This window comes from Pleurodeles waltl, chromosome 5 (genome assembly GCF_031143425.1).
Source record: "Pleurodeles waltl isolate 20211129_DDA chromosome 5, aPleWal1.hap1.20221129, whole genome shotgun sequence".
NCBI lineage: Eukaryota > Metazoa > Chordata > Amphibia > Caudata > Salamandridae > Pleurodeles > Pleurodeles waltl.
In genome coordinates this window covers 454689754-454713703 of record NC_090444.1, presented here as the reverse complement: position 1 = coordinate 454713703, position 23950 = coordinate 454689754, and the positions used below count along the sequence as shown (strand labels likewise).

The following is a 23950-nucleotide window of genomic DNA, read 5'->3' as shown; positions in this document are numbered from 1 at the left end:
AATGAGTTAAGGGTCTGAGGACTAGTACGAGTCCTAGTGAGCCGTACTTTTTGGGTATGAGAAAGCTAAGGGAGTATGCTCCGGTTCCCTGGGGTTGAATAGGAACTGGTTCTATTGCCCCTTTGAGAAGCAAAGAGTGTACCTCTTGTTGAAGAACTGTGTGATCCTGTGAAAGATTGTGATGATGAGGTGGTATGTTTGGAGGTGTGGAAATGAGCTCCAGATAATTTCAATGTTGGATAATATCCAACACCTATTGATTTGTAGTAATTTGTTGCCAATTTTGTAGGAAGAACTGAAGGTGCCCTCCTACAGGTGTTAAATGATCTTTGGGAAGAACTAGAGAGTCACTACTTGGAAACAGTGGTAGATGCTTGAGGGGAAGATGTTTTGCTTTTACCTCTATATCCATTTCCCCTATAAGATCCTCTATAGAATCCTCTGTTGGAGGATGTATGGGATTGACTTTTATTATATGAGGAAAGATGCCTCACCTGCCGCAGGCTCAGAGGGTGGCTTATACTGTGTTTTGCAAAAAGTACCACAAGAGGAAGGAAGTTGAAGTGCCCCCATAGACTTAGCCACTTTGTTGTCCTTTTTCATCTTTTCTAAGGCCTGATATACTTGCGGACTGAAATGATGTTCCTTGTCAAATGGGACATTTAGGATTGTATGCTGGACCTCTTGTTGAAAGTCAGAAATGCATGTCGTCATAGTAAAATGCTAATATTAATATCTCTGGCTGCTGTATCAGCAAAGTCTAGCGCACAGTGACCTGCATCATTTGAAATGAGCTGTCCCTCATTAATGATTTCCTGTCCCTTTTTTCCTATGCTTCGCTGGGAGATACTGGAGTAACTGCCCAATTTCGTCTCAGTGGGCACAATCGTATCTGGCTTGAAGTCCTTGTGTATTGGTGATACGCCAGTGATTTTCTGCTTCAGCAGCAACACGCTTACAAGATGCAACAACAAGCTTACTCTCCTTGTCAGGAGGTGGTGCATCCTGAGAAGCTTGCAAATTGGATCTGTTTCTAGCATTGGAGACAACCAAAGAGTCTGCAGGAATTTCCTCTTGATGTATATTAGATCTGAAGGAGAAGCTTTGTATTTCTTCTCCAGTCTTGGTGTAACAATGCAAGCCCAAGCTGAATCTTGAAATATATCATCTGCACTTCTGAGCATTCCCTTAGGCATAGGGAGATATTGTGTGGATTTATGAGAAGAATTTAGTGTTTCAAACATAAAGTCATCCTCTATAGGATCCTTGTAGAGGGGTACATGATGATATGTAGCAGTTCTCCCCACTAACGCCTGAAAAGATGTAGGGGATTATTACAACTTTGGAGGAGGTGTTAATCCGTCCCAAAAGTGACGGTAAAGTGACGGATATACCACCAGCCGTATTACGAGTTCCATAGGATATAATGGACTCGTAATACGGCTGGTGGTATATCCGTCACTTTACCGTCACTTTTGGGATGGATTAACACCACCTCCAAAGTTGTAATAACCCCCGTAGTGTCCACAGGTGGTGAAGGTCTAACTGGGTAGATCTCTATGTCAACAATGGTGTATGCGTCAACATCATACTGTGACCATGGATCTATATCTTAAGGTATCTGTGATGTGTCATCACTAGTGTCATGAATATGGTGACCTGAGTGCAGAGACCCTTGAGGAGCTATGTCTAATGAGTCTTCTGTAAAGTGTTGTCGAGAAGGGGTTTGTGGCGATGGACAGGTAATTGGTGGAGGAGATGTATGCTAAGGTGGATTAGTCTTCTGCAGTTCCTCGTCAACTCTTTTCTGTTTTGTTGGAAGTTCAATAGTGTTTGAAGCCTCCTCAAAAGTAAAACCAGTACTCTTCAAGTATAAGGTTGGATGAATAATTGAGACTGTTTGGCTTGGAGCTGTTGCTTCATCTTGTGGAGAATTGGCTCTGGCAGATTTTGCGGCTCTGAAAGGAATTTTGGATCATGTTTTTTTCAATGCTGAAGCAGGTTTACTTTTTGATGCCAAAGACGTTGGTGCCGATGGAGGCAGTCTTTTCGGCCATGAAGCAGTGGACACAGAATGTGATGATGTTTTCGGTGCCAGAGCCACAGACACATGGCTAGGTATGGAAGCTGTGGTTTTTGATTTATGTTTCAGTGCCGAGTCTGAGGGCGGGGCATCCACACCAATGCCTGACATGGCCAGAAAGCAGTGGTGGCTCAATTAACTCAGTTTCTGAAGTTAGTCTTTTGGGTGGGTCAGAGACATGCTTACTCACTGCATGTTGACCTAAACGGATCTCCTTCATTTCCAGAGTCATTTTGGCTCCCAAATCTTAATCTTGGACCAGAAACGCCTCTTCTTCAATGGCTGATGCCTCCTGAATCTCCTGTCCTGTGTCCATGATGTCTTGAATGCCAAAAATATTGGGTGTTTCCTCCAATTCTTGCCTCTGCTTTTCGCGTTGACAAGCTCTTTGATCTTGCCGAGTTTTCTTCAACCAGAACAGCTGGCAGGCCTCACAGTCTTCTTCTTGGTGTTCTGGAGACAGGCAGAGGTTACAGACCTGACGGTGATCTCACCGAGGGAATCTGGAGTGGCATTTCAGACAGAAACGGAATGGCGTCTGTTCCATTAGTTTTTCATTCTCCAGTATTTGGAATCGAGAAAAATGGCCACCCTAAGGGCATGATTGCCACGGGTCTTGATCGAAAAAAGTCACTTTTATAGCGATCCTTCAAACCTGGAATGCAATGTAACAAAGAATATCGCGATCGAAAACAATACCAACAGGTTTGGAGAGGTTTTCCTGAATCGAAGAGTCCTATGATGATCTCGGACCAGTGCTTCGAGAGTACACGACTTAACCCAAAAGTGGGAGAAAACAATCTGAACATGGAGTTGAGGGTCATGCGCGCTGCAAGCAAGAGGAGGAGTCACTGTCCCATGACACTGAAGACTTTTCAAACAAAAACAAATTGAAACTTTCCGGACCCAACACTAGATGGCAGAAGTATGCAGACTATGTGTATCTTGAGCAGAGGTCTTCAATCTGGGGGTAGCGACCCCCAGGGGGGCCGCAGAGTCCTGGAAAGGGGGTCACGCATTCCCCCAGCCAATCCTTAAAATGCCTCAGCTGAAATATAATTTGAGTCTCCTGTGCTGTAAACGCTGCACAGACAGCTAAGGAGACCTTCATCCCAGGGTGTCTACTTCCTGAATGAAATGCAAATGTGCTCTAAGAGCTAATCTGCAAATGTAAAGGGTGCTTGGGAGCAGCTTTAAATGATCGAATCACTCAAAGCTTTGTAAGGACAAACATTTATTCTTTTAGAGGGGTAATGCAAAGTTAACAACTGCGCTGTGAAGTGCGCACTTTTAATTGTAATTGTATTTACACAGTGCTCACTTCACCTGGAGGTTTTGAAGGGACAGCTATTTAAAGAAAAAAAAGTATTGCATATGCTCTGATATTACTTAAATCTACATTTTGGAAGCAGTTTTATCTCAAACCTTTTTGTAGTGGCCTATTGTATACTGTGTGCAATGCAAGTATAAAATAATGCCTTACATATTGACAGTGCTTTCTGTCACAGGCTGTGACCTCATGGCACTAAAAATACACAAGTCACTATTCTCAACTGCACTAACCAAAATTTAGTTCTGTCGCTATCTGGTTACACACAGACCTCTGCAGTGCATCAATTAATAGTGGTTTCATAATTCACTACAGTGCATTTCCCAAGGAGTAACAACTTTCTTTTATTTATTTTTCATTTAGGCTGGCTGTTACTTTATATGTAGCTACCTGACGGTGAAAGGCCGTTGTGCTGGTTGTTCCCATGTAACACAGATGGATTTTGACGCTGCCCCAGATTTACAAAATCACGTAAACTGGAGCAGTGCCAAAACCTTACATCTCCCCAGAGCCAGCATAATGAGGAGAAATGTTTTAATTTCTCCTTGTTTTTTCCTCTTTCCATGTGTGTTGCATTCTGCCGCACATACAGAAAGAGGTAGAGTGCCTCTCTGGATTGTTTTTGTGCAGGAAGGTCCCTCTTCCTGCACAAATACAATCCTGCCTATGTTGGCACTAGGTAACAATTGTGCGCCAGCGCAGGTGAAAAGGACAGAAATGCACTGTATTTCATAAATACGGTCCATTCCTGCCCTTTTGTATTGGTGTGGGGCAGTGTAGCAAGAAGACTTGCGGCCCTGCCCCACGTCAATTCCTCATAAATGATGACCTTTGTTTTTAGCCACACCCTTGACACGCCCCCACACTCACTGACCTTTGGTTTGCTAAACACTGTTTAATATTATTTCCTCACAGTAAAAATTATTTGCTGTGGGAAATGGGGATGTTTATTATTGTTGAGGATGATGAGTACCAGGTTCTAGAAATGTTTTATCAGGAGGAAGTCCTTACACCTAACAATTTTGAAAAGGGGGTCCCGGCATCAAAATATTTGAAGACCTCTGATCTACAGCCATACATGCCATCAAACATTATTTTATAATGTGCATACACTATTGGATTTTAGCGGATTCTCAAACATCACCAGAAGGAAGTTTGGTGTACTTTCCAAGTCACTAATTTCCATGGATACAGTTCTTCAGATTGGTGCAAAACACACAGGATCAATGGCCTGATGTTCAAAAGTTAATCTTTGCGATTTCCAATTAGTGAATTTTTGCAATCTGCTATTTGTTAATTGCAAACACATAGGTAAAGAAGTGCCTTTGACACTTTTTGCGATTCCCAGTGGGTCGCAAATAGACCTACTATTTAATATTCATGAGGTGGGAATCGCAAAATATCACAGGGATAGTGACCTGCTGAGGTCCTTAAAGAAAAAAAGGATGCATTTCAAAAATCAAAATCAAAAGTTTTCTTTTATTTTCAAGATTAGGCAGTGGTCTACAGACCACTGCCTCCTCTTAAATCGTATTTTTACATCCATCCCCAAGGGTGAAGGGGCCCCTTGGAGATCCCTTACCATTTGCAAATGGGCTACGACCTATCTTTAAGTAGTAAAATGCAAATATTTTGCAAATGCATTTCGGTTGCAAAGCATTCACACGTACCAATGCAATTTAATATCACAAAGGGATGCTCTAAACACACCCCGTTCCTAATATCGAATCGTTAACCTTATTTGCAATTCAGTAATATGCTACAGAATCATAAATAGGGTCTTTGTACATTCAAAAATGCTTTTTAGGGGTCGCAAATGGCCCAATTCAGCAATTTGGACCGTCTGTGACTGCTAAAAAGATTTGTACATCTGTCCCTAAAATTTGAAGAGCTGTGGATTACTATTTTTTTTTTCTTCAGCTGGAAAACTATTTTCCAAGGTCGGAAACCACTTTCCCTATCCCCCATGAAACATTGGACTGTTTGTGTGTTTTGTTATTGACAACCAGTTAACAGACTTTACTGGCACGAATTACCTCTTTTATACATAGGCAGTAATGAGACATACATTCAAGGTTGGCGGTGCCCCTACATCCATAATTTCCGGTTCTCTGACTTATCTACAGTCAAGGATCACAGTTATCCTGATGGTACAGCCACTTTGACTCCACCATAGGGCAGAATGTTGCAAGGACGTAATACAGATGGAAATGGCTTGAGAGGAGCTACCTTATTTAGTAAGATCCCTCCATAACCATTCCCACAATTGAATGTCCTGTTTATGATCAATGTGTCTACCATAGTTTCTCAGACTAAAAAAGCGTAAAATTGTCCTGTTGGGGAATTGGTTTTGCCTTAGTTTAAAAAATAACCAATCCCGCTTTAATGTTCTGTTCTTTGAAAAAAACAAACGTGTTGCCAGACCTGAATAGCTGCTATGACAAGGCTAATGTGCACCAAAACAGGTACTAGCAAGGAGGTGGGAATGCTACAGATACCACTACCTAAAATATTCCATGGTGGCTGATGGTTCTCAGTGGCAAGTGGATTTTGTCGAAAAAAAGTTGTTAAATGATTTTTCGACCACAAAACTATACATTTGTGCTCCTTAAACTGAAATGCACTAAACATTTTGTGTACTGTGGTGGTTCGTCCACTGACCTGTTGAGTATCAGATTTTGTGAACAAGTCTTACGATTATTTTTGCTGAACATGGAAAATGGAAAACAACAGCATTTACACCGATAGTGACACCTAGCCTAGTGGACTCTTCCCTCACTGCACACACCACAGTAAGTTTTAGATAAGTCTTGGTGTTCTTGTGCTGTTTTTTCTTTTTTTTTTTAGGAACAGGAACTCATGTTCAGCAATGCAAGGCAGTGATGAAGTAACAGTCATCTGGCTGAATCCGGAGATCTGAAACTGAGGAAGCACTAGGAGGGTATTGCTGGAGTGCCGGTTCTGATTACAAGGGGTGGTGACTGAGAGGCACAGAGACATTTGCTTGATAAATAAAAAAAATAAAAAAATACCCGTGGAATCCTTTCCTGCTCCCACACACGAGGTGAACTGACTCCACTGGTGACTGGCCTTTCTCAAAACCAGGTATAGTTAAAGAACTTCCCTGGGGTGTATGTCAGAATATAATTAACAGAAACATTCACCTTGCATAAGTATGTTGGCCTGAATATCACTTATAGAAATAGCGCTCCACTGGTTGTAAATTCTGTGCAATAGCATACCACATAATGACGTCTGAGAAAACGATGGTTCCTACAGATTTTGTAAAACATTTATTGAATGTTTCCTATACTGTTTATTAAAACAAGGAACCATAACTGCAAAGGAGCTAGCTGATGGAGCACTTCTTTCTACTCAGGTTTTCACAACCATTTCTGGATTTTGGGGCCTAGACAGTTTTGTCTATTACAACCTGCACGCTAACCCTATCTGACCAATGTCCATCCATAGCTTGTTTTTCGTTTGGTTCTAGGCTTTTGAAACAGCAGTGCCTATCAGAATATATCCACAGACTAAAAGTTTGTACATTAAAGATTAAATACTCTTCCTTCTTACTTGAGATTGCCTTAGACAGAAAATTAATAAGACTGCTAATCACATCAACAAGCGAGAAAACTTCAAATGCCTTCACGCTCATGTACCCTTTGACTCAAAAACAGATAATTCAGAGCGAGCTACACATTACAAACAGATACACTCAAAATAAGTGGTTATGTTATTTTTTTACCCCTAATGTTTATCTTCTCATCAAGAGAATCTACAGTCCGGCATTAGGGTTCATATGCTGTAATAAACACACAAGCCTGTCTCCAATTACCTTTTCTAACCTGTACTAATTTCAGCATTGGTTTTGTTTTTTTCGCCTGCTGCTGTTTCATGTCCGACTTGGGTCCTCTTGAGAAATACAGTATATGGCTTTTCAAGCACTGTCCTTATGGGTATGATTAGGATATGGTGGAATATGAGGTCGGAGTTCTACATGAAGCCTTGTGTCTTCAGACTGAATTTAGATTTATGAAGTAAATATGTGTTTCAGAATTAGAAAAAACAAATTTGAATTTTTGATACAATGCACTCTTCCCCTGTTACCAAAAGAACACTAGATGGTCCTTGTGGCTCAGAGGACTAATGCTTTCACTGTAAGTGAGTGTGCATGACCTCATGCTCACAGGTTTGAATCCAGGTGTATTCTGAGTACTAACGAGTTGGATAAGTGTCAAGATACACTTGAACATTTGCGTTAAAAAAAAAAATGTTATGTTGAAAGTATTTAGTGTTAAAAAAAATCCATGTAAAAATATAGTTAATGAGAAATCCCAGGCAGACATTGCAAGTATCAACCAGTGAAACCTCTTTGGGCTATTTTTTTTTATAAGGCTTATGCTGCAGGTGTTGTACAAAGAATTTTGAAAATTTTAAGTTAGAGATGTTCATCTGATGCTATATACTGCACTATAGAGTCATGGATTTTCCTTTCATACATCAAAGTAGTTCTGCACTTTGGTTTAAGAAACCTGAAGCAAGACTCCAGTTCCTAGAATGCATTAGGGTAAACGAAGGTCCTTCAGTGGAGTATGGGACACTTCAGACAAAAGGAATTTGGTACTATTAACTTTTATTACGAGGAACTATTTAAAGTGGTCAGTATTACTTTGTGACAATAGCTATCTAGAGGAACGGACACAATTTCTTGATTTTAGATTTTTATAGTTAGGACTACATCTTACAATATACTAAGCTTCATTATACTTCTGAAAGGGTAATTGATTTGTGTATTTAATCACTTTAGATTATTTCACATCACCAGTATTGCTCAACTTTTCACAGTTGCAGAACGAAGTACTTGTTTCTCTTCTCCTACATATAAAACCCGGAAAGCAAATGTTCGTAGCAGCTGCCAAAATGCACAAAACCATCGACTTTCTGGGGGGTCTTGGGCCCTCCTCCTCCTCTCATGATCTGTTTGGCCTCAGGGAGAATGGAGTCACCCTGGAACACAATCTCCCTCGTTCATAGCCATTGCTTCTCTTGAGCAGCAGCGAGAGATCTTCTGCACAAACAATTCTTTTATCTTAGCTGGAGTTTGGTATTTTCAACCATAACTTAGCAATGAAAAAAAAAATATCACTAACTCGTGCAAAGAGAAATATGTAATCTTGATACTGTAGGTAAGTCTATTGCAGTCCAGATAAAAGACTGATTGGATAACATGTATTTTATATAATAGTGTACGGATGCACTTTGTACGTTATATAGTATATGTGACGTTCAGGAAACGTTGTCTAAATTAAATTCTAAGTAACTATGCCTGCTGTAAGTCGAAATCGTGCATACATAGTAATCTCACCTAGCTGCTTTGAAGACCACATTTTAAGCAAATTTGCTAAATTTTGGATGTGCATGCCCAATACTGTTAGTATATGGTAGAAAAATAATGCATTGCTGGCTCAGATAAGGAAGACAGTAAGTGTGTATACATGCCTACATGTCTGTCACTTGAACTCATAGAGCAGTTATTAATCATGCAAGCTCCAATAGACAAAGGATATGCTCGCCCAATCTCTTACAAAAGCCTGCTCCCAGCTCACTCTTAAATTTCCACATACTTAAGTAAATCACCAGTTGGAAACATAATAACACAGGACAGCAGTCACTACATGTAGCTCGACAATGTTACCTGTGGTTTCTCCTCCCAACCTGCTTTCACAATATTAAGATGAGCTTCACTTTGTATGGCTGTTCTGAGCAAACTGTGCACAGTTTTCCTTTCAAAGACATGGAAAGTTCACACAGCACTTTCAAGGGAAAAAAATCGTCTTGCAAAACAGTTACTCCACAGTAAACACACACAGGGACTTGTTCAACACCCTCTTCTGCAGCTGCTGAACAGCTGTTTCCTTTTATTTTCTATGGAGAAAGGGAGCAAAAGCTCAGTTGAACAGGGCCAGAGTATGATCCGTAAGCAGCTAATAACAGCTGAAAGGTCATTAAAAAGAAGTTGTTTTTCTCCTTTTAAAAACAGAAACAGTCATCGGGTTCTGACAGGCAAATCTTAGTCCTCGCAGCGCACAACCTTTCAGCTGCATTCCACTTTACCAAATCCATCAACGTTTACCTCGGCCGAAGACAATCACATAAAATATCAACACTGATATATATACAATGCAGTCCAACTTAAAATATAACGCTGCACAAACATTAACAAACCAAATTAATTAAAAAAAGTAAAAAACAAGAACAACACAAAATTACTTTAAATACTACACAAATGGCTGGGGGAGTCTGGAGAACACCAGAGTTTTGAAAGTTCAATGTGGCTGGGGCAGAGTCACACACATATCAGCAGCATGCCACATGGATAGTGCCTGAGAGTCTGGCAGGCATGGGCCAGAGGCAGACCCATTATGAAGAAGATGAACAACAAGAAGGTGTCGGAGAGAGTTCAGCAGGTGGGTTGAGACAGACCCATTACTAGTTAGAAGAGGCCAGCTAGCTGGCTTGGGGTAGAAATACATTTCAAGCTTTGTCTGAAAGGGATCTAAATCTGCACCAGGGATGCTGCCTTTTCAACTTCGAAATTCTCTTCTGATATTCCAACAGGCCAGCCTGCCCATCCGCCAAACATAAAGCTTGTGTGACTAACACAGAACATACATTTGATGCACCGTCACTGATCAAATCCCAGGGCACGTGGTAAAACGTCGGGTTTCAGAATCTTTTCTGAATTAGTATAAAGGACAAGGAAGATATGCTGGTTCTGCATCGGGACACTTTTCATGAAAAATAGTTCCCCAGCGGAAACAGCGTCCAACTAAAGGCATAAAACTGTTGCCGGCTGCAGCTGCATTGCTTGATAGTCTGTTTTCCATTGCTACACTGGCTTCACTCAAGACCATTGTGCAGGGATAGCAAGCACGTCAAATGTTAGCATAAGCGCCAAGTGAGGAATCGCCTCCAAATAGGTCAGGTGACATAGCGAGGGAATGACTCAAAAGTACGTACAGTATGCAAACTGAAATATAATTTCCCTAACTGCTGCTTCTGCACAAACATTGTTGTCCTACTCCGGAACCGAGCATTCCCAGTCAGGGGTAACTTTACACAGGAGCTTCAGTTTTTATACACATTTCATGTATTCCCACATGCTGTGTCACTGCCAATAATTTATGACTGATCTGCACCCAGGCTGCCCTTCAGCATTATATTTTATCTCTGCAACAGTGATTTACAGTGGCTCGTCATTAATAATACAAAAATGTTCATGTGTGTTAACAAATTTGGAAGGATCTTAAGAGAGAATAAACGTTTTTTTGGAAAGTTGTTGCTCAATGAAAGCTCACTGAAGAAAAGCGAAACAAATGAAATATGATTTCTTAGCTGTTCCCTCGAGCAAAAATACTTTGGCACCAGATTTGTGTTCTTGTTGGGGCAAACTCGATTAAAAGAGGGAATATTCTGTAAAAACTCCAACACAGAAAACTGTATTTTATGCCATCCCATGTTGGTCATGCTTAAAAAGCTAAGTACATTTTCCGACACACCATCCCTGGCAACATGCTGTGACAGGCTGGCTTTTGTAATTTATCATCTCTGCACATGCACACTAAAAATTAAAAGCACATGCCAAATGCCCCCAACCTCAAAAAGTGCATGTTTAAATCCACAGGAAGTGAATCAGATTCTAGTAACAATCACAAGAAAAATTCAGAGACAACAAGAATTTAGCTATCTAGAAAAATGCATAACGGCTGCACAGATAAGATGAACATTGAAATTTGGCTGAACTCAGTCAAACAGTTTTGCAGTATACTGCAAGTAGACACGACACCCTGATGGGAAGAAATTGGGAAAGACAATTCCGACCCGACTGACTAGACGGTAAAATAATGTAAAGCATGGCACTGATTCACGCGGCAAAACACAGTGTTATCAGATCAAACAATGCTAGTGAGGTTAACACAGACAGAAACAGCGACAAGTATCCGTCAGAGGTCCAAAAGTAGTCCTTCACTTCTACATTTGCAAGCAACTTCTAGGGATGCGTGAATCCCGCCAATGCCCATGAAACTGGCACAAATGACTGACAGGTATGTTCATGGATGGGTAGCGAGGGCAAGGGAAGGGCATGGGTCTAGCCAATCAATTTGATAAACCAAGCACTGATGTCCTTTTTAGGGTTGAGCGCAAAGTGCTCTGTCCCTGGTGTAATCTCTTTTGGGCTTTTAACCACGCCCATGTCAAGCCCATTAGTTTGGTTGGTTTGTGGGCTTGCCTTTTAAAATTAGCTGGATTTCATTAGTGAAAGGCATGGATATGTCATGCCTTTTCTGGTGTTTAGCCCGGCCCAAGCGCACCGGCCAACTACTGAAAACATCTGAGTCTCCATGTTTTTCGTATGGTTTCTGTACAACCTTTTCTCTTTACTTTGTAGGGAGCGCAATCTCGCTCGGCAGTAGTCGAGAGCTTTGCATGACATAGACCCTGTTACGTGGATATCTGCACTTTTGCCACATATATGGATAATTGCACTTTTGCCGGTTACATGGATAATTGCATTTTTGCTGATAGGTTTTACTGTAAGCAAACTTCTGTTTCCTTTTGTGTGTTTGCTTTACGCTCATGGCAGCCGTCGGCTCGCTTATGTGAAACTGTTTTACTTTACGGTTTATGTGGCAAGAAAAGTCCAGTTAGGAGTTTACAACTCTAATAGCTTTAACTCGAGCAAACACGAGACTCATTGCATTAGAAATGCTTGTTTAAAACAGTAATGGAATCAAAGATGGTTGGATGGCTAACAGCACAATAATCTGGTGCTGTCTGAACAATCAACTGTCTAAACTTCAAATCTTTTCCAAATCATAAGCAATGGTAAGTCATTTCTATTTGGCAGCACTCCGGTGCTGTATGAAGAAAGGGTGGACCTAGTTGTTTGCTCTGGAATCAGGCATCCTGCTTCCCAAGCCCTGCTTCTCAACTCGAAGAAGTAGTATGAAACAGGCTATATCACAATTTCCCTAAGCCCCATCTCCCTCCTTCCACAAAACTGCGTGCAGCTTTAAATACATGAACCCCCACTAGCAATGGCTATATAGAACAATGGATGTGTAAAATTATGCATGTGGATGGATGTCAGTCTCTGTTATTTCTCCTTGACCCTTGTTTGTTGAAATTGTCCTTGCTAAGTCTTAAGGTGTGGTAGAAGGCTACGCAGGGATAAAAAGAATGGAATAACATATATTTTGTAAAGTACACATTCACTTGTGGACATCTTAACTCTGAATAATAAACGTTTATTGTTATTCACCTCAAAAAATCTAATTTTATCGACCTCAGGAGAATGAAATATTTAGTAGACCTGCGTGGCCTTGGGGTTAACCACAGATCTCTGGAGCAGACAGTCCATGGAGCCACCTGACCCTGCCTAAAATGGTCTTGGTACCTGAATCGCCATTACCGAAGAGCGGTAAACTCACTGAAACAGTGCTTAGCAATTATATACATGTTGGCACTGACATGTACTTAAATACAAATTTGTACGCTTTATAATTTAAACTGCTGTTCGTCATACAGAACAGAATGGTGCACTCTCTTCAAAACCATGCCAACATGTGAGGGCCTGATGAGTGCTTGTCAATTTCGATAGACCCGTAAGAGAGAGGCGCTAGGATTATCACACTTGTAGTGGCAGATGAGAATGAATGCCAATTGCCTACAGAATTTAAATGTTACAGAAATAGAAGCCAGTCATGTTTACTTGACCAGGAGGATCCTGTCAAGCATATATTTTGTCTTAAATCTGCATTTGGAAAAGGACGAGGATAGTTTTGAAGTAGTACACTTTGGGCTGCCTCATGTTTGCAGCTGGGAAACCTATCAATGTCAGTGCACTCCGACAATTGAGTATCATGTGTTTGGAGTAAGCCACGGGATTCAAGCTATGTCTTGATGTAGAGCCTGGCGTGGTCTGATGAGAAAGCCAGCTGAGGGTGAAAGGGTCTTAGTCTGCAAGTGTGTCATCCAGTCACATGGAGCTTAGCTTTGATTTTACTCAAAAGGCCAGATGAGAGGAGGGAAGCTCAATGGTTTGTGTTATTGAGAATGAGTGTGTGCGTTAGGGGGTGTATGCCCATCTCTGAGCATTGGAAAGAGGCTTTGCCATAAAAATAGATTATCAAATAAAAACAAGTTACAATTTTTTTTTGCTATATCATGTAACAAAATATGATTACTCTTCAAGGTTGCGGGGGTACACTGCCGAACAAAGATATCCTTAAATTCCCTCCTACTTTATGTAAATGCTGTCCTGTGGAATCAACTCTTTATTTACAATGGTAAATATGCCCGAGCTGCAATTTGGCCAACAGTTATATTTGCAAGAATGCAACAAAATCATGGAAACAAAGTGATCATTTACAAAAACAGTTTAAAAAAGCGTAACCTAGCCATAAATATATCAAAAATGCGGACTGTTTCACATTCACTCTATGAGTGTTGTGAAAAATTGATCATGCAAGGCTGTCTGCTGTAAGGTCACGGAAATTGATAACCCTAACAAGCTGCGTGTCCGAGCCTGCCTGTCTCTCGCAGATAGTGCACTTTGTAAATTAATCCGCCAAAGGCAAATATATTGTAAGGAGTTGCTATCTCCAAGGTATTAAAATGGAAGAATACATGAGATTATATTGACAGAAATACAACATTCTGTAATAGGGTTTAATGGGGCTGACATATCGCCCCTAGGCTCGTGGTCTTTGTAACCCAGCAGAGCCTGCTGATGTAAGAGCAGTGGACACAAGGGCCAAATGTATTCCCTGAAATGGATTAAGCTCTGTAATCAGACTCTGCGTAATATAAATCTCTGACACTTACTGAACAGGGGAAGCATACTTTTTTTCTGCAATCTGGCACTGCCCCCATCTGCCCCAGCAGGTGGGAAACTCGCCTGCATACACCATTTTCTGGGTTTTTCCTCAAGGCATATAGAATGTCCAATCATAAACACTGTTCTGGATATATAGGGCAATTAATTAGACACACTGCACCACGGAAAGTATCGTATTTCCAACCCACTTAGATACAACAGTGTGTGGAGGAAGTGAAACCCGATTTTAGTGAGCAACCCAAGGACAATAAATCAACATTTACGGTGCGGGCTGCATGATTGTTTGGGCCAGGGCAACAGAATGTTTTAATGCATCATGTCTGTCAACAAATACTTAGCAGCTTAGGCAGGACTCAGCAAGGAGTTAACAAGCATGCGCGCCACATCAGCCACTGCATTGAACTACCTTTTTAATGTGTTACCCAAGCAGGGTTTTAAGCTAAAATTATAGTGACATTTATGGATCAGAATAATAGCAACCCCACCAACCCATACTCTTGGGGTGCGTAACAAACTAGAAGTTGGATTGAGAAGTTGGCTTTATGAATGCTTACTGAAATGGATACAAGATTTGCTGCCACCAGCTACTTTATGAGCGCTCCAGTCCCCACCTCCACGAACTCTCTACTGCCCTTTTCCCTACCTCATCATGTTGGAAATGCCCCCCCCAAAGATAACTATGTGCATTAGGCTGCAGATGCAGAAGGATTGAAGGTCTTCTTTGCCTGAAAAGCTTCTAGGCACCTGAAGTGTGTGGTTACTGTAGTAGATAATATCTGAAGGTGTGAGCGCTGCTTACTAATATGAAGCCAAACTGTATCCTTTTATGGTTTGATTTTGTCTACCTTGCTAAAACCAATATAAGTATTTACCTAGAAGAAGACATTTTCCGCATCACAGTCACTTCCCACAGTCACTTCCCGTAAATGTTACATTCCTATATCACATTTGCCATACTGTGTTCATGAAGCATTCCTAGTGTGTAATATGACCCAACAAGCACTTTAAGCCTTTCTTCATATCTTCAGTGCTTTAACCTTTTTAGAGTCTTTTTAAAACTGACCTGGAGGATCGTCCAGTAACCCAGTTACCAGCCCATGGGCGTCAGTTAATCGCTGATTATCAGGGCCACTGGAATAATACGGTAGACGAGCACAAAAGTATGCGGCAGGGCTGACTAAATTATGCGCCAAGAAAAGGCAAACAATGCGGTAATGCAGCACATTTTGTATTAGCATTCCCTCATTATTTTGGTATTTTTTCACCTGGAAACACTGTCTAGGAAAATATTTTACCTAATCAGTAGCAATTTAGTACCCAAATATAACAATAAGCGACTGAAAAAATGACCAGCTAACCTTTGCAAGGGCCTTTCAGCACGCAAGGACACTAGTCACTACATTTTTAGTAACTTTTGATCTGTTCGAGCTAGAAACAATTTTTGTTTTTTGTTAAAATCGGCAGATTACGCAACAGATGATGGATGATGTGGCAAATGCGGCAAATTCATAACCATGCAAATAGCGCCATGGACGCAGAATTGCATAACTACAGCAGATTGGGTGTGGACTGGATAGTTTCCTTGGAAGCGAGGCATTACTGGGGAATCAGTAATTGTAATTCCAAAACCTGCATCAATTCCTCTAATTGTTTTATTGATAGAGGGTCAAATCAACAAATATATTTACAAGACTGAAGGCTCCTTTTAGCAAAATAAACAAAATACAGCACACACGAAACTATATTCTAGGCACTTCATAAATAAATATGCGTCATTGCTGAAGTACACTTATAGAATATTACACCCTACAGTGCATTTATGAAGCTGGGTTGTCCATACCTTTAGACAGCAGATGACGACCGCTCTATATAGGGCGTTCAGAAGGAATGCATCTAAAATGTACGGATGTTGCATACAAGTATTGACATTTCTAGGAGTGGAAACATTCCATAGGCAATACCACTTCTCCACCAGTAAGGTAGCAAGGGAATGTAGGCAATTACAAGGTGTGTCATATTAATCCAAATCATTAACTGCAGGGTGCCAGCAAAACAATGAGCCAAGTTACTTACCAATTATTCACTTGAAGGATAGTGAGGCCCGTGTCCTGTGCCAACTGTTTTTTCTGTTCTTCTGAAGGGTACGGATGCTGTAAGATACCAAAAAGTCTACGTTGAAAACAATGCTATGTGAACAGCATAGGAAACAAAGCCCTTAGAGAAGGCCAATAATTAACCGTTTAAATTCTGAGGTGTGCCCCTCTTTATTAATGGAATACTACATCATCTAATTACTAGGTCTCCATCGGCGATGTTTAGGGAGGTGTATCAAGGGCTCTTGCAGATATTGGCTGTACCTTGAATCTTGGTGTGGCCTAGATCCTTTCAAGGGGCAGGCTACTACCTTAAAAGTGAGTGTAAGTCTTCTGCGGAATGTCTACCCCTTGCATCAAAAAGGCACCGCTGTAGAGTACTGATGCACAGAGTAGAATTGCACATGTATTTTGTCATAATGGTAGTGAGTTGCACTGCACAACACAACATATGTGCAAGGCAAACTCTGCACCAGTATACAAAAACGGGACTCACTTTCCTATTTGGGTGTGCTTATTATTAATGTTCAGTGCTGTTAAAAACACAAGATCTAATGGCTTACAGTACTCTGCAAACATGCACAAACCAAGTATCTAATGCCTTACAGTAGTAGCACACATTCACAAACCAAGGCTCTAATCTCTTACAGTACTCTGCACACATTCACAAACCAAGCCTCTAATGCCTTACAGTATTCTGCACACATTCACAAGCCAAGCCTCTAATGCCTTACAGTACTCTGCACACGTTCACCAACCAAGACTCTATTGCCTTACAGTACTCTGCACACATTCACAAACCAAGCCTCTAATGCCTTACAGTACTCTGCACACATTCACAAACCAAGTCTCTATTGCCTTACAGTACTCTGCACACGTTCACAAACCAAGGCTCTATTGCCTTACAGTACTCTGCAAACATGCACAAACCAAGTATCTAATGCCTTACAGTAGTAGCACACATTCACAAACCAAGGCTCTAATCTCTTACAGTACTCTGCACACATTCACAAACCAAGGCTCTAATCTCTTACAGTACTCTGCACACATTCACAAGCCAAGCCTCTAATGCCTTACAGTACTCTGCACACATTCACAAGCCAAGCCTCTAATGCCTTACAGTACTCTGCACACGTTCACCAACCAAGACTCTATTGCCTTACAGTACTCTGCACACATTCACAAACCAAGCCTCTAATGCCTTACAGTACTCTGCACACATTCACAAACCAAGCCTCTAATCTCTTACAGTACTCTGCACACATTCACAAGCCAAGCCTCTAATGCCTTACAGTACTCTGCACACATTCACAAGCCAAGCCTCTAATGCCTTACAGTACTCTGCACACATTCACAAACCAAGCCTCTATTGCCTTACAGTACTCTGCACACATTCACAAACCAAGCCTCTAATGCCTTACAGTACTCTGCACACATTCACAAACCAAGCCTCTAATGCCTTACAGTACTCTGCACACATTCACAAACCAAGCCTCTATTGCCTTACAGTACTCTGCACACATTCACAAACCAAGCCTCTAATGCCTTACAGTACTCTGCACACATTCACAAACCAAGCCTCCAATGCCTTACAGTACTCTGCACACATTCACAAACCAAGCCTCTAATGCCTTACAGTACTCTGCACACATTCACAAACCAGACCTCTTATGCCTTCCAGTACTCTGCACACATTCACAAACCAAGCCTCTATTGTCTTACAGTACTCTGCACACATTCACACACCAGACCTCTTATGCCTTTCAGTACTCTGCACACATTCACAAACCAAGCCTCTATTGTCTTACAGTACTCTGCACACATTCACACACCAGATCTCTTATGCCTTCCAGTACTCTACACACATTCACAAACCAAGCCTCTAATGCCTTACAGTACTCTGCACACGTTCACAAACCAAGGCTCTATTGCCTTACAGTACTCTGCACACATTCACAAACCAAGTCTCTATTGCCTTACAATACTCTGCACATATTCACAAACCAGACCTCTAATGGCTTCCAGTACTCTACACACATTCACAAACCAAGTCTCTATTGCCTTACAGTACTCTGCACACATTCACAAACCAAGGCTCTAATCTCTTACAGTACTCTGCACACATTCACAAACCAATGCTTTAATCTCTTACAGTACTCTGCACACATTCACAAGCCAAGCCTCTAATGCCTTACAGTACTCTGCACACGTTCACAAACCAAGCCTCTATTGCCTTACAGTACTCTGCACACATTCACAAACCAGACCTCTTATGCCTTCCAGTATTCTACACACATTCACAAACCAAGCCTCTAATGCCTTACAGTACTCTGCACACGTTCACAAACCAAGACTCTATTGCCTTACAGTACTCTGCACACATTCACAAACCAAGTCTCTATTGCCTTACTATACTCTGCACATATTCACAAACCAGACCTCTAATGGCTTCCAGTACTCTACACACATTCACAAACCAAGTCTCTATTGCCTTACAGTACTCTGCACACGTTCACAAACCAAGGCTCTATTGCCTTACAGTACTCTGCAAACATTCACAAACCAAGTATCTAATGCCTTACAGTAGTAGCACACATTCACAAACCAAGGCTCTAATCTCTTACAGTACTCTGCACACATTCACAAACCAATGCTTTAATCACTTACAGTACTGTGCACACATTCACAAGCCAAGCCTCTATTGCCTTACTGTACTCTGCACACGTTCACAAACCAAGACTCTATTGCCTTACAGTACTCTGCACATATTCACAAACCAAGCCTCTATTGCCTTACAGTACTCTGCACACATTCACAAACCAGACCTCTTGTGCCTTCCAGTACTCTACACACATTCACAAACCAAGTCTCTATTGCCTTACAGTACTCTGCACATATTCACAAACCAAGTCTCTATTGCCTTACAGTACTCTGCACACATTCACAAACCAGACCTCTAATATCTTACAGTACTCTGCACACATTCACAAGCCAAGCCTCTAATGCCTTACAGTACTCTGCACACATTCACAAACCAAGTCTCTAATGCCTTACAGTACTCTGCACACATTCACAAACCAGACCTCTAGTGCCTTCCAGTACTCTGCATGGCAATGAAATGCTGGGATCCTGAATGCAGGCCAGCATGAGGTCAGAAAACAGCATATTTTGCCTGACACCCACATGGCTAGTTTAGCCTTATCGTGAGAAATAGAAGCCAAACGCTGCTACGAACAAGATCATTTGAAGGTTAGAGCTAATTCTTTCCCTTGAAAAGGTTTATTTCTTAAAAAAACAAGCCGCATGAAACTCATAATGAATAGTTTACATAAAGCAAAAGCAAAGTCGAATTTGAACTAAGTCCCAGAACTGATAAAACATGTCTAGCAAATACATGTGATTTCCTTAAGGAAGGAGAGATGTTAAAACACCAGACTATTAACATGTTTGGAACAGTGGTAGTTGATTATCTGTGTCTACACACGCGCAAGAAAGCACGCACATACACCTAGGCACACGCGCAGTTCCGGCACTTGTTAATTGCACACACTGACACCTTTCAGAAAGAAATCCTAGCTTGTTCTTTCTAGAGTGTTAGCCAGTACTAAGCGAAGAGCAACAAACACTTTCCTACGAGCACCAAGATGCCAGCCAATGTCATACACAAAGGACCGTGGCTGCAGAAAGGCTGCAGTCGCCATAATGAATAGAGAGAAACAAACCATGATTTGCATAATCTATTATGTAAGTTATTGAGGTGAGCGAACACATAGCAGCGCTTTACTGCTGGCAAGCTTTCTGCTCAGATTGGTTAAGTTTTGTATACATTTCAGTCACCGGAAAGGTTTATGAACTGCATTCATAAAGAAACAACTATGTCACAGAGTATGCTGTACATTTATACGAAAGTGCATGAAACCTTTGGGAACGGAGGGTGGATACAGCGGTACGTACTGTCATTCACACACACTACTGGACGGTGCATCCTAAAGCTGTTCATTGCACCATTCAAACAAGGAGCAGGCATTGCACATCAATGTACCTATCCTGATCCTGGGGGACTGGGGAATGGCTCACCCAGAATGAGTGGCGTTTAGAAAGGAGTCAACGAAGAGAGACTTATGCCAGGCATGAATCACTTCAATTATACGATGGAATTTCCAAATGTGAAGTCAAATAGTGTAATCCTAAACCCTGTCACTGAGGCAGTGATAGTGGACTGTCAAAGATGAGCGTGCAAGAAGATTTACAAGGAAAAAACAGAAAAGGGAATAGAGTCCAATATGTGCATTCGAGGAGGTAAGCTGATTTCCCCCATGTTCCTAAAATAAAAGTGGATTTATCATAAGTGGTAGGAGACAAAATGCATTCTGCTCATAGTCACGGTTATTTGTGATGCTGAAATAACGCTCATTAGTAGACCTAAAAGCCCAGCTTAATAATTTGGAATCAGTTTTTTTTTGCCTTACATACTAAGCAGGTGTATGTAGAACATGAGTCATTTTTAGACCCAAGAGGACAGTGGTATCTATAATTTGTAAAACAATGTCCAAAAGTTTATCGATCATATAGTACTTATCTCAGGAAGCAAATAATTCGCTAAGAAATGTACAATGCATTTGTTAATTACTGTATGCTTGATGAAGCTTTGGGCCTCATTTACAAGGAAATGGCACAGCGCTGCGCCACAAGCAATTTTGCTGTGCCGCGTTGTGTTGTTTCCAAAATGCAGGGCTGTGCCGTATTTACCAGAATACGGCAAATACCTGTGTTTTCCCCTCCGCCGGCCCTAAATCAGCTGCCTAGTGCCAACACAGCCACCCTTGCTCCATGGTGCGAGGATGCCTGCACTGGGGGGGAGGTTATTGTTTAAGTGCAGGAAGGGACACATTCCTGCACAAAAACAATCATTAATGGCAATTTGCTCCTTCTATCTGTGCTGCTGAATGCAGAATGCTGCACAGAGAGAGCAAAGAAGGAGGAGAAATAAAAGTATTTCTCCTCGTGGTGCCACTCTAACGCCACTCCTTAGGAGGTGTTAGCTTTTGGCGCTTCCTCAGGTTTACGTTTCCTTGTAAATCGGGGCAGTGTCAAAAAGTAATGGGTGTTGCGTGGGTACGCTCACAGCAACACCCTTTGCAAGCCTCCTTTGCCGCAGAAAACTGAGTTGAGGCGGCTCATATTTACAAGGCCGCATTAAGCCACGAAAAGTGGCTTAACACCATGTTGTAAGTATGGAGTAGTGACACTTTGGTGGTGCAAGGGGCTTGTAAATGAGCCCCTCTGGCTTTAAATGATACCTTTTTGGGAATTGTTTTACATATAATTGCATAGCAAGCAAGCAGTGCCGAATAACATTTCATGGCTGTGGCTATTTGTCTATGTTGGAACCTCTATACTGGTAATCGCTGTCCCATCAAGAAACTGGCTTCCATGTTGCCTATTTGACCATCTCTAAAGTATAAAGCCCCACGTAAGGCATTCGTATTACCTAGAAAGTAAGAGCTAGTAACAATAATCACTTTCTAAAAGAGTGGGACTGAAGACTTTAGCGTAGATCCAGGTCAATGGAGCATTTTTATTAGTCTGATTTTTAAGAATGAGTTGTTATGCCAAGATTTCGTGAACAGGTATTTTGAGTATGTCCTACCCAAGAACAATTATTCGGCATTACTGCTATGCACAGTCAGTACATTTGTAATCAGCATATAAAAGCCAGCCAACGGATCAATGGGCCCCATGCAAATCATATATGATTCTCAACATATTTTTGGGTATCAACGGCATATGGATGATAGATTGCACATGGCGTTTGGGGATGTCAAGTACCACAAGGGGGTCTGAGATGTTCTTCTCATCTGCTTTACCTCATGGCCTCGGCGTAAACACAGGATCTCATGTGTTTCATGGAATATTCAGAGAATCTGTAGCTTCTGATATACCCTGCTGCAGCAGTCATAGTGAGTGTTCACTCAGCGTGTTGCACTGGGTTATGCCCTTACAAGACATAATACATGCCTTGTGGGCAGTTATGCCACTGTAGGGTGACTCTATGCTATTAAAGGGGGCACAGGAAATTACGACATAATGCCGTTCCAAATACATTACGTTTCCATTGTCCTGCTCAGTTTTACTTTTTGACTCTGCTGTAAATGATAATGTTTGCAGATGTGGCACTGACTTGGGCATCGGCAGAAATTATGTTCCATTTCCTCAGGTTTGCCCCAACTTATTATATATATATATATATATATATATATATATATATATATATATATATATATATATATATATATATATATATAACATATTTGCCATCCTCTTTGTAATCTGCATTTTTCAATACACAATTATATCTTTTATCGAGTATAGTATTTAAGTTCAAATTATTTTTAAGATGTTCCATTCTGCAGCTAATGAATAACCAAAATGCTGTTTACAAGGGAAATGGATGCATACCTTTAGGGCTTGTAGTGCTCTGACAAAGTTATGGGATAAAATATCTAAGGCTATTAGTATCACTATTCAAAAGGCTGTTCCATTATCACTGAAAACAGATTTTTAGGCGTGTAGATCTATTTTTTCTTGTGAATCACGGTGTAAAATATTTGATTTGTAAAACTATGCTGCTAGCCCGGTCTTTAATAACAAATTATTGGAAACCTTCGGGTAGCCCTGGTCATAATGAAAATCGGAAATAGATAGTCACTGCAAAATTCAGCAACCATGTTAGGATGAATAGTACAGTATGTTAGGATGGAGGAGTTGCATTTATCCATACTAAGATGCCTTTCATCTTTCATATGCTATGGCCTTTGCAATCAACTTAGGGTGATAAATGTATATATATATATATATATATATATATATATATATATATATATATATAGAGAGAGAGAGAGAGAGAGAGAGAGAGAGAGATATCACTTAGCAGGAATTGGATATATGACTGTAGTTTAGATATGACCGAGAAATTATGAATAATTCTTTATTTGTCCTCTCTGGTTATGTATTGTTAGCCCTTTCTTGATATGTTAAGGTGCCTTTCAAATAAAAAAAACGAATAGGAAAAAAAGGAAAAACATAATATGCTGTTTAGTAACGCTGTTGCGTGTTGGAGGGGGTGACAAGATTCATAAGAAGCGACGTTTCAAATGGGTCATCATACTTTCCCCTCCATAGAAATGGAAAACAATAGCTCTACACATCCCAGTATTTAATCGTATTTAGAAGTTTTTGCCGCAAATAATTACACTGAAACCTTTGGGACAACATGTTTTATAATCCAAACAATACTAGTGTAACCTTGGGACTCCCCGTGTTCCAGGGAACTGTCAGAAGTATAGCCATTTACTTAATTACTCACAAGCCTATTATGTAGGGTGGTCTCTACTCTGTGTGCAGGATTCGGTCTTATTAAGTGAATGTATACAATACATGCAAAAATATATGTGGGGGATTATCACTAGATGAACCAGGCTATTATACCTTGCACAGTGATTAAACCCTTTCAATTCCATTCAGAATTTTGGATGGGAGAG

General features: G+C 40.9%; 1 protein-coding gene across 2 annotated transcripts in view; it reads right to left on the bottom strand.

Moving 5' to 3' along the window:
* Positions 1–23950, bottom strand: part of MEIS1 (Meis homeobox 1) — a 162841-nt gene that overhangs the window by 23555 nt on the left and 115336 nt on the right. For both annotated transcript variants that reach the window (XM_069234268.1, XM_069234267.1), the window contains exon 9: positions 16390–16466. In XM_069234268.1, coding sequence (XP_069090369.1) covers positions 16390–16466 — 77 coding nt within the window. The remainder of the gene's footprint in view (positions 1–16389; positions 16467–23950) is intronic.